Source organism: Cavia porcellus, unplaced genomic scaffold, assembly GCF_034190915.1.
Source record: "Cavia porcellus strain 051 isolate PalLab524CR breed Dunkin Hartley unplaced genomic scaffold, mCavPor4.1 scaffold_4, whole genome shotgun sequence".
In the NCBI taxonomy this organism is placed as follows: domain Eukaryota; kingdom Metazoa; phylum Chordata; class Mammalia; order Rodentia; family Caviidae; genus Cavia; species Cavia porcellus.
The window spans coordinates 101,589,389-101,603,214 of NW_026947487.1; the positions used below are offsets into that span (position 1 = coordinate 101,589,389).

General features: G+C 36.9%; 1 protein-coding gene and 1 pseudogene across 1 annotated transcript in view; one reads left to right on the forward strand and one right to left on the reverse strand.

Moving 5' to 3' along the window:
• Window positions 1-13,826, forward strand: part of Sntb2 (syntrophin beta 2) — a 111,708-nt gene that overhangs the window by 58,808 nt on the left and 39,074 nt on the right. Inside the window, exon 3 of the mRNA XM_003471989.4 lies at window positions 5,278-5,488. Coding sequence (XP_003472037.1) covers window positions 5,278-5,488 — 211 coding nt within the window. The remainder of the gene's footprint in view (window positions 1-5,277; window positions 5,489-13,826) is intronic.
• LOC106028106 (thiopurine S-methyltransferase-like) lies at window positions 8,306-9,686 on the reverse strand (annotated as a pseudogene).

The following is a 13,826-nucleotide window of genomic DNA, read 5'->3' on the forward strand; positions in this document are numbered from 1 at the left end:
TACAGAGCCAAATCCATCAGGAAGTAGTATATAGCCCCAAAATGGTCAGCCTGATGATGTATGGTTTAAACTAAGGTTATCAGTGCCTTTCCCTCCCCTGCATTTGGTGGGACAAAAGTGGAGCTGAATCTTTTGCTGGGGTGAAGTGGGGCAGTCACTGGCTGAAACAGACTGTCAAACCAATTTATATTAGCTGCATGCTTTCTTCACACTTCTAGAGGTAACTGGTGCCACTGATGCCCCTAGCTCTTAAGGATTGTATAGCACAGATTGGCAGAAATTTGACTCTTCACACTTGCTGAAGTCTGACTATTCATTTAACTCCTGTGTCTGATTGCAGTTTCCAAAATTTCATTGTAAGTGCTGCTTACATGTTCTCCCTGAGCTTATCAGGTGATGCTTTTTAAAAGTCTCTAAATTTGACATTGACTTAAGCCTTAAAAATTTTTTTGACAAGTTGAATTTCATGAAAATGTAAGCCATCTCTGCAAAAAATTTAAGAAAATAAGAACTGGGCGTGGTGGTTTGTGCCTATAATCTTAGCATGTGGGAGGCTGAGACAAAAGGATCACTGTAAATTTGAGGCCAGCCTGTGCTACATAGTGAGTTCAAGCCCAGCCTGAACTGCATAGCAAGACCCTGTCTCATAAAAGAATAAATACTATTAAATGAAGTAGAAGCTAAATAAAGGCTAATAATGAATATTAAGCTATTTCTCAGAGGTCTGTCTTCTCTCTAGTTCTGTCTAAGCTTCAATCATGTTTAACATGGAGGAATTCCTAGCCTGGGATGATGGCACATGTCTGTAATCCCCAACTCTGAGAAGCTGAGGCAGGAAAATTGCATATTTGAGCCCAGCTTGAACAATTTAGCAAGATAATATTTTTTAAAAAAAGCTGGAAATGTGTCTCAGTGTGAAGGACCTGGGTTCAATACTGCAAAAACAAAACAAAACAAAGCAAAAGTATAAAACATAGAAGAAAGAACTGACTGCTAGGCATGGTGACACACATCTACAATCCCAACACTTGTGAAGTTGAGGCAGGAAGAGCACAAGTTTGAGCAAAGCCTTGGCTACATAATGAGGCCCCATCACAAAAGAAAAGAAGGAAGGAAGGAAAGAACAAACTAACCAAAGTTCAAGTGAGGATGAGTATTTGCCAGAGAAAATATGGCAACTTAAAATATTTGGAATTGTAAATGGTGTAAAGATATTGCAAAAGAAAGGAACTCGGGCTTCAAGGCAGAGATGTTAGTGGTAAATTTGCTTTCCTGTGACAAGCAATGCAGAATCTGAGGACAGTGCTTCAGGGCAGCAAAAACTGTCTTCAGAAAATAGTATCTTCTTGGTACTGGCGGTTTGTCAATATCTGGCCTCCTAGGGGAGTCATTCCTAATAGCTTTTTGCTTTCCACTTGAAAGATGTGTGTATTCACTGTTAGAACACAAGAGTGTGGCCTCATGGGGTAATGCATGCCTGTAGTCTCAGCAGCTTGGAGACTGAGGCAGAAGGATTGCAAGGTTGAGGTCATCCTGGGCAATTTAGCAAAACTCTGTCTCAAAATAAAAATTTAAATTTAAGAAAGGGCTGTAGATATAGCTCAGTGCTCCCTGAATTTTCTAGTACTGCAAAAAGCAAATCCAAAATGTGTGTGTGTGTGTGTGTGTTTGTGTGATTTAACTTTTAAAATTTATGTTTGTCCGTGCTGGGTGTGGTGGTGCATGTCTGTTGTCCCAGCACTTGAGAGGCTGAGGCAGGAGAATCACTGAGAGTTTCAGGCCAGCCTGGGCTACAAAGTGAGTTCAAGGCTAGCCAGAACTGTGTAATAACATCCTGTTTCAAAAAAAGACCAAAAAAAAAAAATTTGTTTGTTGAAAACACAAAGCAGTGCTCAATAAATTGCTTTACAATGATAGATAGATAGATAGATAGATAGATAGATAGATAGATAGATGTGCAGTGGACCACCAGAATTCATGGGAGTTAGTTTCCTAGAGCACCCAGAAATTATGAAGAATTGTTAATTTCAGATATGGTCAGGAAAAATGCCTACAAATGCCTATTTTTATAGTTTAAATCCTAAATATGCTATGTCAGCTAGTAATTTAATAAAATACCTGTATTAATAAATCCTTAGAAGGTACAGGGCTTTTTGGCTTCAGGGTTTTAAGAAGGACACAAATCTAAAAAATCTCAAGTTATATCATGTACAGATACAGATTCTCTATAATGAATGGGATCATTATGTATATCTAAAATGTACCAATAAACAATTAATTAAAAAAAAGAAAAAGGACAAAACTAATAACACTTGTGATAACTACAGGCAGTACAGCAACCTGTTATGCGGAAATGCTGGTGCATCTGCTGGAGATGGGTTATGTAGTAGTAGCCGGTCAGCAGCAAGGAGAATTGAGTAATGCTCTCAGATTGGCTACTTGTAAACCTCCACCAAAACAAAAAATTGAGGAAGATATTTGCAATTTCCAAAATGGGGCAGGGGTCTGTTAACAATTATTAGGTTCTGGCCAGGGATATAGCTCAGTGGCACAGCAAGAGCAAGGTCCTGAGTTCAGTTTCCGATGTTACACACACACACAATTATTAGGTTCTAAGGAAAAATCCTCAAGCAACTGAGGCCTCAAACTCTGAACCACAACTTGGTAGTGTTGGGTAATACTGTATACTGGGGCTAGGAATTGAGCATAGGGCCTTTGGTTTGGGTGTATCCCTGGCCCTTTTTTATTTATTTTGATACAGAGTCCAAGTAAATTGCCCAGGCTGAGCTTGAACTTGGGATCTTCTTGGTTTAGCTTTCCAGAGTGATGGGATTACACTCATATCCCACTTCTTTAAAACTTTCAGCTGATTTGTATGGATAATATTTTAATATATGTACTGCTGAAGCAAGCACAGTATGGATAACTTTTTTATTTAAAGAAAGACAAAACAAAATAGAAAACGGACAGAAATAGTACATACTTTTAAAGAAAAGAAATAGTAATAAATCACTAGCTGATGTATACATATTGTCCCTCTATAAATAGTTATTCAAGGTACACAAATGGAACATATAAATGGGATTTCAACCAGGGAGACTGCAAACAGTTCTGTTCAACTATCCAACAAAAACTAAGTATTATGGCTATCAATCCTATACACTTAGACATGTACGCGTTTATCCATATCTTCATTTATGTTGAGACCTAACAGTATATTAGATTAAAATCCTTTGGAACAAAGATTAATAATATTGCTGAATTTCACGTCATAACACTCTGGAATCAGGATTGGGTACTGCAGTGTCACTTTCTTTCAAAGTTTTTGTTCATTTCATCATGTGTCATCAGATCAGTGCTCATAAACTGTTTATAGGTTTTATGTAAGCTTGAGTCTTAACATGTATTTCTATCCTTTCTATGTTAGAGAGAAAAACAACAAAGCAGGACAGAACTAAACTTTTTCCTATAGACATATAAAACTAAAAAGACATATAAATCTGCTGTATAAGGAGTTCTATCCTGATCACTGTGCTGTTTCTTGTTATCATCAACAGAACTGGCTAGATAAAGTATAATTGAGCATATCAGTACATAACAGAATTAACAGGGGCTGGGGATTTAGCTCAGCGGCATAAGCACCTGCCTTGAAAGGAGGCAGTTGTGAGTTCAATCCCCGGTACCGATAAAAAGGAAAAAGACAAAAAAAAATTAAAAAAAAAAAAAAGAATTAACAGAAATAGAACTTTATAGATAGTGTAGAGCTTCAAAAACAGTGTTATGGATAACTTATGTATCACTTGTTTTATGGGGATTCTGGGGTTTTGTTTTTGAGTTTTTGTTTGTTTAGTTTGGTTGCTTTGGTTTGGCTTGCTTTTTTTGAGACAAAGTCTTGCTATGTAGCCCAGGCTATCCTCAAACTCACAGTGATCCTGCTGCCTCTGCCTCCTGGGTGCTGGGATTACAGGCATGCACCACTGCCCATTGCTATATTCAGGCAACTTTTGAAATGCAGATTGTTCGCAATTGAGAATTAACGAATATAGAATAATCATCTTGTTGACTATCTCTTAACTGTGTTTCTTCTAGGACTCAGTGAATGATTTAATCATATAATGTTACCCAGACACTAAAATAATTCCACATTTTCATGTAATGTAATATTCTTGCTGAGTGTAGTGGTGCATGTCTATAAACTCACCTCCACAGGATGTCAAGGTAGAAGGATTATAAGTTTGAGGCCAGCCTGAACTACATAGTGAGACCTTGTCTCAAAAAAACAAAAACAACAAAGGCAGGGATGTAACTTGGTAGTAAAGCATTTGTCTAGCATGCACAAAGGCTTGGGTTCAGTTCCTAGTATTGGGGGGGAGTAATATTCTTCTGCTAATTTGCCTTTTCTTTATTTCATGTAGTATAAATTCAGTTTATTATGAGTCGTTGTCTTTAACACCTGGAAATACCCTATATCAGAATTATCCATGTATTTTTTTGTTTTTAATTTTGGTTTTTCTAGCTCAGGCTGGCCTTGAACCCACTGTGTAGTTCAGGCTGGCCTCAAACTCATGGCAGTCCTCTGCCTCAACCTTCCATGTGCTGGATATCTAAGTATTTTTTAAAAATATTAGTTCCTCATTTATAATTGTGCCTGTGACATTCAACAAACATGCTTTCCATTTCTTTGACATGGAAATTAAGGTAAAGCAAAATGTTCTACTGTCAACCATCCTATAGGTTCCCTTGCCTTAGCTCCTTATAGCAATACACTATAATAGCTCATTCAGCAGGTTAAACTTTCTTGTGATTACTTTTTCTTTTTCTTCTTCTTTTTTTTTTTTTTTTTTTTTTTTTTTTTGAGATAGGGTCTTACTATGTAGTTCAGGCTGGCTTTGAACTCACTGTGTAGCCCTGGCTGGCCTCAAACTCACAGCAATCCTCCTGCCTCAGCCTCCCAAGTGCTAGGATTACAGGCGTGAGCTGGTAATTACTTTTCATGTGTGGTTTTATTTTATTTTAATTTTTAAAATTTTTATTAGTATATGCTTGAGTATATAATGACTGCATTGTCGAGAGAAGTCGCTACATGTGCATAATACATCTCATTTCTTTTTATTTCCTCTATTTGTAGTTTTAGCTGGACTCTAAGGAATTAAGAGAAAGTGTCAGTATTTGAAGAATGCATAATTAAATTAGATTTGTAATTGTGCACTTCAGTCTCTATTGTAGGTGCGGTGACTTCTGACCCAGCTCACTTTTTTCTTTTCTTTTCCCACACAGATTGATAGAGCTACATTCTCCTGATAGCAGAAACACATTGATCCTCCGCTGCAAGGATACAGCCACAGCACACTCCTGGTTCGTAGCTATCCACACCAACATAATGGCTCTCCTCCCACAGGTACTGGCTGAACTCAATGCCATGCTTGGTGCAACCAGTACAGCGGGAGGCAGCAAGGAAGTCAAGCACATTGCCTGGCTGGCAGAACAGGTAGGCTCGGAGACGGAGCAGGATCAGAGCCAGAACAGGTCCCCCACTGCCTGACTCTGTAATATTTATCATACTGCTGTCTCTTGGATACCCACCTTGTGCATCTTTTGTTGTCAATTTTTTGTTTCTGTCTTTGTTTTTCCTGTTTATTTTTTAGCTCTTTGCTCATTATCACCTCTCCCAGAATTAACTGTCATGGTGCTCACCATTATAATGCAGCCAAAAGGACGTTTTTACTGCCGCCTCTTGTTGACAGGATATTGGGGCTTTTTTTGTTTTGTTTTACCTCCAGACGTACATTTCTATTTTTTATCAGACTTGAAGCATCAGTTTTCACAAAGTAAGGATCACTTATACATAGGACTTTCCAATTTTTTGCTATTCACATTCATTTTTACTGTTCCAAACTTAAGTTCAAGTGTGCTGCTTTCTCTGTCATTTAAAAAAATTTTTAAAGAAAACTTTTCCCTATATATTTAAATAATGGGCAGTTTTTTGGGGGTGGGGGAGTTTGAGACAAAGACTCAGTGTATAACTCAGGCTGGCCTTGAACTCATAGCGATCCTCCTACTTCAGCCTCCCAAGTGCTGGGATTACAGGTGTGCACCACCACACCCAGCTGGGCAAATTATTTGATAAGCAAAACACACATTTAGACATAAATCTCAAATACAAGTATTAAATTGAATATATTAAATTTGAAGCAAAAACTGCCATAAATTTAAGCTTATTTTATTCATAAAAATATTTAAAGTGAAAATAGTTCATTAGTTTTTTTGGGTTTTTTGTTTTTTTGGTACTGACAGTCAAACTCACAACCTCATACTTACCAGGCAGATGCTCTGCCACTGAGCTATGTCATGGGCTTAGATTTAAAAATGATATAGGCTAATTTTTTATAAAGGGCTAGCTAGTACGTAACTGTGTTGACAGTCATGAATAAAATGGAATTAAATAGGCATATCTGTGTTTTGGTGTAACTTTAGAAAAACAGGTGTTCACATGGCTTCGGCCTAGAGGTCATGGTCTTTCCAGGGTAGCAGACTGTAGTTTATACCCCTGCTCTGGGAACAGTGCAGAATACACAAAGCTTGTTACAAGCCATTAAGCAAAAGCAGGGTTGTCTTTCATAACTGGAGAATGAAAAGTGAAAAGTGTCGAGTGAAAGGAACTAAAGAACTGAAGAGTGGAAGTTAATTTAGATGCCAGATTTGACCCAGAGACCCTACAGGGCATTAAATTACATCCTTCACTATCACTGGGCCAGAGGGAGTTGAAAGAGGCGACTAGTGAGGGGTTCAGGGATGAAGGTTCAAGTGTTAGCTCTGTTTTTTCACTGATTTTAGGTCTTTGTAAAATTTATTTCTTCTCCTTGAATTCTAGTTCCCTTCTGTGCAAGCAAAGGGATTTTAGTTTAATTTTTAAAACTTTTATTAGTACATGTTTGAATATAATGACATATTCATCAAGGGAAGTTGCTAGAAGAGAATGTTCTAGATCATTGACTGCCAGATATGTATCTGGCATAAAATAGCATAAAATCAGTGTGTGGAGTTTCTCTTTGTCTTTTTTTTTTTTCTTTTTAAGGTTTTTAGGGTTTCACCATGTAGTTCAGGTTGGCCTTGAACTCATATGTAGCTCAGGCTGCCCTCAAATAGTGCTGGGATTACTGGGTTGCACTACCACACCTGGCTGATAATTATTTATTTACTTATTTGGGACCGAGAATCAAACTCATGAGCTTGCATTTGCCAGGCATGCACTTGTGCCACTGAACTAAGTCCCCAGCCCTTGATTGTATTTATTTAGAGATGTTTTCTCCAAAATAGTTCTGATTTGATCAGTCTATTTGGGCCTGGCAATCTCATTTTATAGTTCCCCAGAAAATTATTCTGTGAGGTTAATTTTGATGCCAATAATTTTTCTTTATGATGAAATTTTATGAATATTCAAATAAAATTATATAAACTAAAACACAAATATGCACTAATCATTTCTATTAGGCTTTTTTTTCTCTAAACTTGGAAAAATTGTACTCTTATATTTTGCAAAATTTGTGTTTGATTAGAATTTTAATCAGTTATATATAAAATTATATATGGATAAAATGTGAAAGTGAATGTTAGGATTTGAATATAAGATGAAGGTCTATGGGGGGCTGGGGATTTAGCTCAGCGGCATAAGCACCTGCCTAGCAAGCAGGCAGTCATGAGTTCAATCCCCGGTACTGATAAAAAGGAAAAAAAAAAAAAGATGAAGGTCTATGGTAAAAGTTAGTCCATTATGTAATTTTTTAGACCACCTTGAACATATTAAAGTGTTAAATTTTTTCAGTCATTCTTAATTTCATATAAAGTCAGTTTTTGTTTTGTCTATTTCTTTAAGACGCATGCATTTTATTTTTCTTTAATTTTTTAATTATATAAAAATATAAGGACTATAAAAATTCTTGCATTTTTGTATGTAAGACATTACCATATAATTCTCTCCAAAGATCGACTTTAACATGTCAGTATGTGGTTTTTTGTCTTGTTTTTTATTTTTGGTACTGGGAATCAAAGTCACAACTTTGCACCTGCCAGGCAGGAGCTATGCCATTAAGCTATATTCTCAACCCTGGTATGTGTTTTCTTCTAAAAATTTATACACATTTTTGAGTAAAGATTTATATGATTTACAAGAACTTTTTTAAAAAAATCATCCATTGTTTATTCAAGTCTTAGCATTATTTTCAATTGCTCAAAAACTTAAGAGCATATTGATGTTACTTGATTTTATTGATACATCATGTGCTTTTCTTTCAGTAGATAAAATTTTTCAAAAAACTAGTGAGTTCCCAACTTTTTCAAGGCAAAAAACATTGTACTTTGTACCAAAGAGTGTTTGAATTTCAAAATCTGAAACATAAAATGGTGTGGCTCCATGTTTTCTTGGATCATAAGAGAAAACAGACTTAAGGTAGAGAAATCCTGTTCTCCGTAGGAACAGCATTACGTCTGTCCAGCGTCCAAGGTCACCTGGATTCACAGAGATTAATGCTCCTCTATTCAAAATCCTGTCAAATTTACCAATATTTGCTCTGGAAAGATGGAAAATGCTGCAATAGTACAGTAAAATATTCCCTGAAAACTTCTTAAACATTTTTGTGTCAGGAATTTCAGTGATTGGCTCTTCTGAGGAAGAGAGATTCTGCTCCATAAAAATTCCTGTATCCCAAGCACTGATTTTGACACCAGCTACACTGTGTCCCAGTGTGATTTGCACTGTGTCTGCTAATCATTTCCTCTCCACTGCTTTTCCGCAAAGGGGAAAAAACATTCTTGGTCCACTCTCACCTTTATGAAAAGTATCCAAATGCTTCTTTTTTTTTTTTTTTTTTTTGTCTTTTTCATTTTTATCGGTACCAGGGATCGAACTCACGACTGCCTGTTTGCAAGGCAGGCGCTTATGCCACTAAGCTAAATCCCCAGCCCCCCAAATGCTTCTTTAATAGCTGATATCCTCCTGCTTGATAAAATCTAATTTTGTGGTTCACCTAACTGTCTTGCCACTCTTTCAGGATTATTACTTGAGCTTTCTGTACCTTAGTATCATGGTGCTCTTTAGTATCAAGTGAAGTTCTTGTGTCATTCACAGTTTTGGAGATACTACTGTCTCACAGCAGGTAACTCCAGGGACTAGCCAGTCGCCTTACAGCTGCTTCCCCCTCCCCTCCCTTCCCGCTATGAAGCGGTATAATTAGAATAAGCAAAGAAACTAGTGGAAAACCATGGGAAGTACTTATGGATAACATTTTAGTTATGTTTATTATTGTTTTTTCCTTTCTTTTTGTTTTTTAGGGAAGAAAAATTTCTTGCAGCTCACAGTTTATAGAGATTTTGGTTCATAGACAGCTGGCTCCAAGTCAAGGTGTTATGGCAGAGGGACTCACAGAGGAGAAACAGTTCATGGCAAAACAGGGTAGTGAAAAGGCAGAAAGCAGCAAGTGACAGCAGCAGCCCTCTTTCTAAAGCCCCTCATATTCCATCCAGGCTACCATGCTTAGGGCAGGTAGCACTCACATCCAGGTTGGAGCACCCTGAATCCCAGCATGGCACCGTTAATCCAGCATTACATTCTTAATCTCAGTATCACACACCTAGATCCAGAGATATTTGAAAAGCCCTACCTGAGGCCACACGAGGCTTTGAGGGAACATCTAGTTATAGGCTATAACAGTAATGTCCTCGTTTTCATCATAAAGGAATTGAGAAATTTTTTTCTACAATAACTGTTACTGAGTTCTTTAAAATGAAAGTTCTCATTTAAACTTGATAATGATTGAAAGATACAGTATTCTCTAGATGCAAAATCTTAAGGAATCTTTAATATTTGTTCCAAGACTAAATAATAAAAATGGTGGGCTCAGAGTAATAATCTGTGAAATATATGAAAATATCTAGTCTATGACTATAATATGACTATATTTACATTTCTAAATTTAAAGTTAAAAGGTATAACTCCTTCTTTATACATCTGCAAGGTTTCTATTTAATATTCTGAAAATAAACATCCTCATCCTCAGGATAAATCAAGTAGATCTTTGAACTTTGCAAACAAGATATAGTAAAACTCTTTCAATAAAAATCCAACTTGTAGAATGAAGGGCATAATATTTTCATATACAAATTAACAGAGTTCTTTGAAAGTTAGTTGTGAAGCAGATCAGTTTTTCCCTCCTACCCTTCACATCCTGCGTCCATCTGATCCTTGCACTCATCCCTACACAAGAGAGTAACCATGCCAGGGGATAACAGACACACACCTTCTAACCTCTAGAGGTGCACACTAGAATGGAAGAAAACTAATGTGAGTTGAAAAAAAAAATTATCTCGTAGGCTTTTAACAAAGATTTTAGAGTGTACAAAAATCAGCTATCAAAATTTATGTACATTTTTAATACAGCTTTACCAATCCTTTGTCACTTTGAATTTGACCTTTGAAGTAACATTGTTTAAAAGTCCTGACAAACACCAATATTCCCATTTCAAATTTCAGTTTGGTAAATGGCCAGTAAATATTTGAAAAACTGATCACTATTCACCAAGGAAATGCAAATCAAAACCACAATGAGCTATTGTCTTACCCCAGTCAGAATATCTACTGTCAAAAAGACAAAAACTAATAAATTCTGGCAAGGATGCAGAGAAAGGAAAGCTCTCCTACAACTTTGGTAGGAATGCAAATTAGCACAGCACTTTAAAAAACAGCATGGCAGGGGCTGGGGATTTAGCTCAGCGGCATAAGCGCCTGCATTGCAAGCAGGCAGTCGTGAGTTCGATCCCCGGTACCGATAAAAAGGAAAAAGACAAAAAAAAAAGAAAGAAAGAAAGAAAGAAAGAAAGAAAGAAAGAAAGAAAGAAAGAAAGAAAGAAAGAAAGAAAGAAAGAAAGAAAAACAGAATGGCAGTTCCTCAGAAAATTAAATGTAGAACAGCTATACATGTCAGCAGTCAATGCTGGTTATATAGCCAAAGGAAATGACATAGTATGTCAAAGAAATACCTGCAATCTCATGTTTATTGTCACATCATTTACAGTAGCCAACATATATATCAAGCAAAGTGTCTGTCAATGAATGATGAAAGAAAATGTGGTGCATATATACAATGCAATACTGTTCAGGGACTGGGGCTAAGCATCTGCCTGGCAAGCACAAGGTCGTGAGTTCTATCCCAGGTAGGTAAATAGATAGGTAGATAGGAAGAAAGGAAGGAAGGAGAGGCAGAGAGAGAGGAAAGAAAGAAAGAAAGAAACAAAGAGAGAGAAAGAAACAGAAAGAAAGAGAGAAAGAAAAAGACAGACTGTTCAGCCATAATAAAGAAGTAAATCCTGCTATTTGCAGCAACATAGATGGAACTGGAAGATATTATATGAGATAAGGAAATAAGGCACAAAAGGACAAATACTGTGTCTTCCAATTTATTTGTGGAAGATGAAAAGGTTGATTGTAGAGAGTGAAATAGCAGTCACTAATGTCTAAGCAGGGTGGGAGTGTACAGAAAGGTTGAAAAAGTACCACAACAGTTAGAGGAGTAGGTTCTAGTCTTACAGCACAATGGGGTGACTACAGTTCGCAGCATTTATCAAATTATACTGTACCCTATAAATATGTGTAATTATTATTTTCAACTAAATTATTGCCTTCTTGCTTGCTTTCCTTCTTTTTTTACTTTTTTATCCCAGGCTGACCTTGAACTCAGGGCAATCATCCTGCCTCAGGCTCTCAAGTACTCAGATTACGGACATGCACCATCATTCCCAGTGTGTGTGTGTGTGTGTGTGTGTGTTTTAACTGGGAATTGAACTGGGACCTTGTGCTTGCCAGGCAGATGCTGTGCTGCTGAGCTATATCCCCAGTGTTTCTATATTATTTACTTTTATATGCTAATTAGAAAACTGGATTGAATGGTAATCATTCTGTTCTTTCAGCAATATTAAAACATTTTTATGATTTTTAAAAGCTCAAAAATGCACATGGTTCAGAATCAAAGAATTAAGTCTTAATGTTTTCCAGTTTCCCATCCACCTAATCTATCTCCTTTCCTCTAAGGTGATCATTTTTGTTCCTTCATAGTGGATTTTTTAATATTTTCTATTCTATTTTTTAAAGAAGATATTATGGCATGCATACAGCTTTATACCTTGTCCTTGTCCTTTATTGCCTTTAAACTATATATCTGAAAATAATTCCACAGTAATGCAGAAAGCTACCTCCTTTTTTTACAGTTATAATGCACTCCATTGTGTAGGTTTTGTTAAATAAGAACTTTCTCTTGGGCCAGGGCATAAGCTCAGCAGCATTAAGTGTCTGCCTGCTAAGTGTGAGGTCGTGAGTTCAATCCCCGGTACCACCAAAAAAAAAAAAAAAAAAGGAAGGTTTTCATTTAAAAATAAAAAAGAACTTTCTGTAACTTTGTTGTTATGTATTGCCATTACAGATGTTGCAATGGATAATCATGTTACTCCTTTCATGCATGCATTATCAAGATTCTTTAGTTCCTAAACTCAGAAAGATCAAATAACAAAGGAACTCATGATATCTGAATACATTTGATTTTTAGGATTCTTACTGGGGCATGGTAATACTTGCCTGTAATCTGACCACTGTGGGACACTGAGGCAAGAACATTGCAGGTTCAAGCTTACCCTGGGTGAGTTAGTGAGACTCTCTCAAAATAAAAAAATAAAAAGGGCCTGGAATGTAGCACAGCCCAAAGGCCCAGGTTCAATCCCCAGAACCACACACACACACACCAAAAAAAAATCTTTCAAAGCCTGGCCTAATGGCACACACCTGTAATCCCAGCTACTCTGAAGGCTGAGGCAGGAGGGTCCCAAATTTAAACCCAGCCTGGGCAACTTAGACACTACTTCAAATTAGAGATATAAGCAAAAAAGGCTGGAGATATAGTACACTGTCAAGCCCTGGGTTCAGTCTCCAGTACCGAAAAAGGCTTTCAGTTTTTTTGTTATCTGCTTAATTTGTTTTGCTTTTTAAGGGAAAAACCCTTAAGCTTTGGATAGTGAAAAAATTTGAAAACAGAAGTCTATTTAATACAAGTAAATATTACTTTTTAGGGCTGGGGATTTAGCTCAGCGGCATACACGCCTACCTTGCAAGCATGCAGTTGTGAGTTCAATCCCCGGTACTGATAAAAAAAATAAAATGAAATGAAATACAGAACATTATAGAACTTATGAAAACAGAATACTGAACAGAGCAGTACCATTAATCAGAATAAAGCAAAATAGTAATAAAAATATTTTTTAAAAAAGTAAATATTACTTTTAATAAAACTTTGGTGAGTAAGAGATTTACCCAAGGGGCTGGAGGTTTAGCTCAGCGGCATAAGCACCTGCCTTGCAAGCAGGTGGTTGTGAGTTCGATCCCTGGTACTGATAAAAATGAAAAAGACCAAAAAAAAAAAAAAAAAAGAGATTTACCCAAAAGTTATCAGTTCTGAATTTTGGATATTAGGATTTAGAGCAGGAGGATTTCTATGAAAACCCGGGCTAATTCCCTAGAAGTGCTGGTTCAAAATCAGTTATCTACAACTACATGACAAATTATCCGCAAGATTTATTGGCAACCATTGACTTCATCCATTTTCTAAGGGTCAAGAGTCTGACAGAGGCCGAGCTGGGTGGATGTTTCAGGATGTTTCATGACGTTTGATCAGGTCATCTTCTAGGGTGCCATTCATGTGCAGGCTTGATTGGGGGGTGGCAACCCTACTTCCAAAATTATTATGCATGTAGCTGGCAGGAGGCTCAGTTTCTTCTCGGCTCTGTGCAAA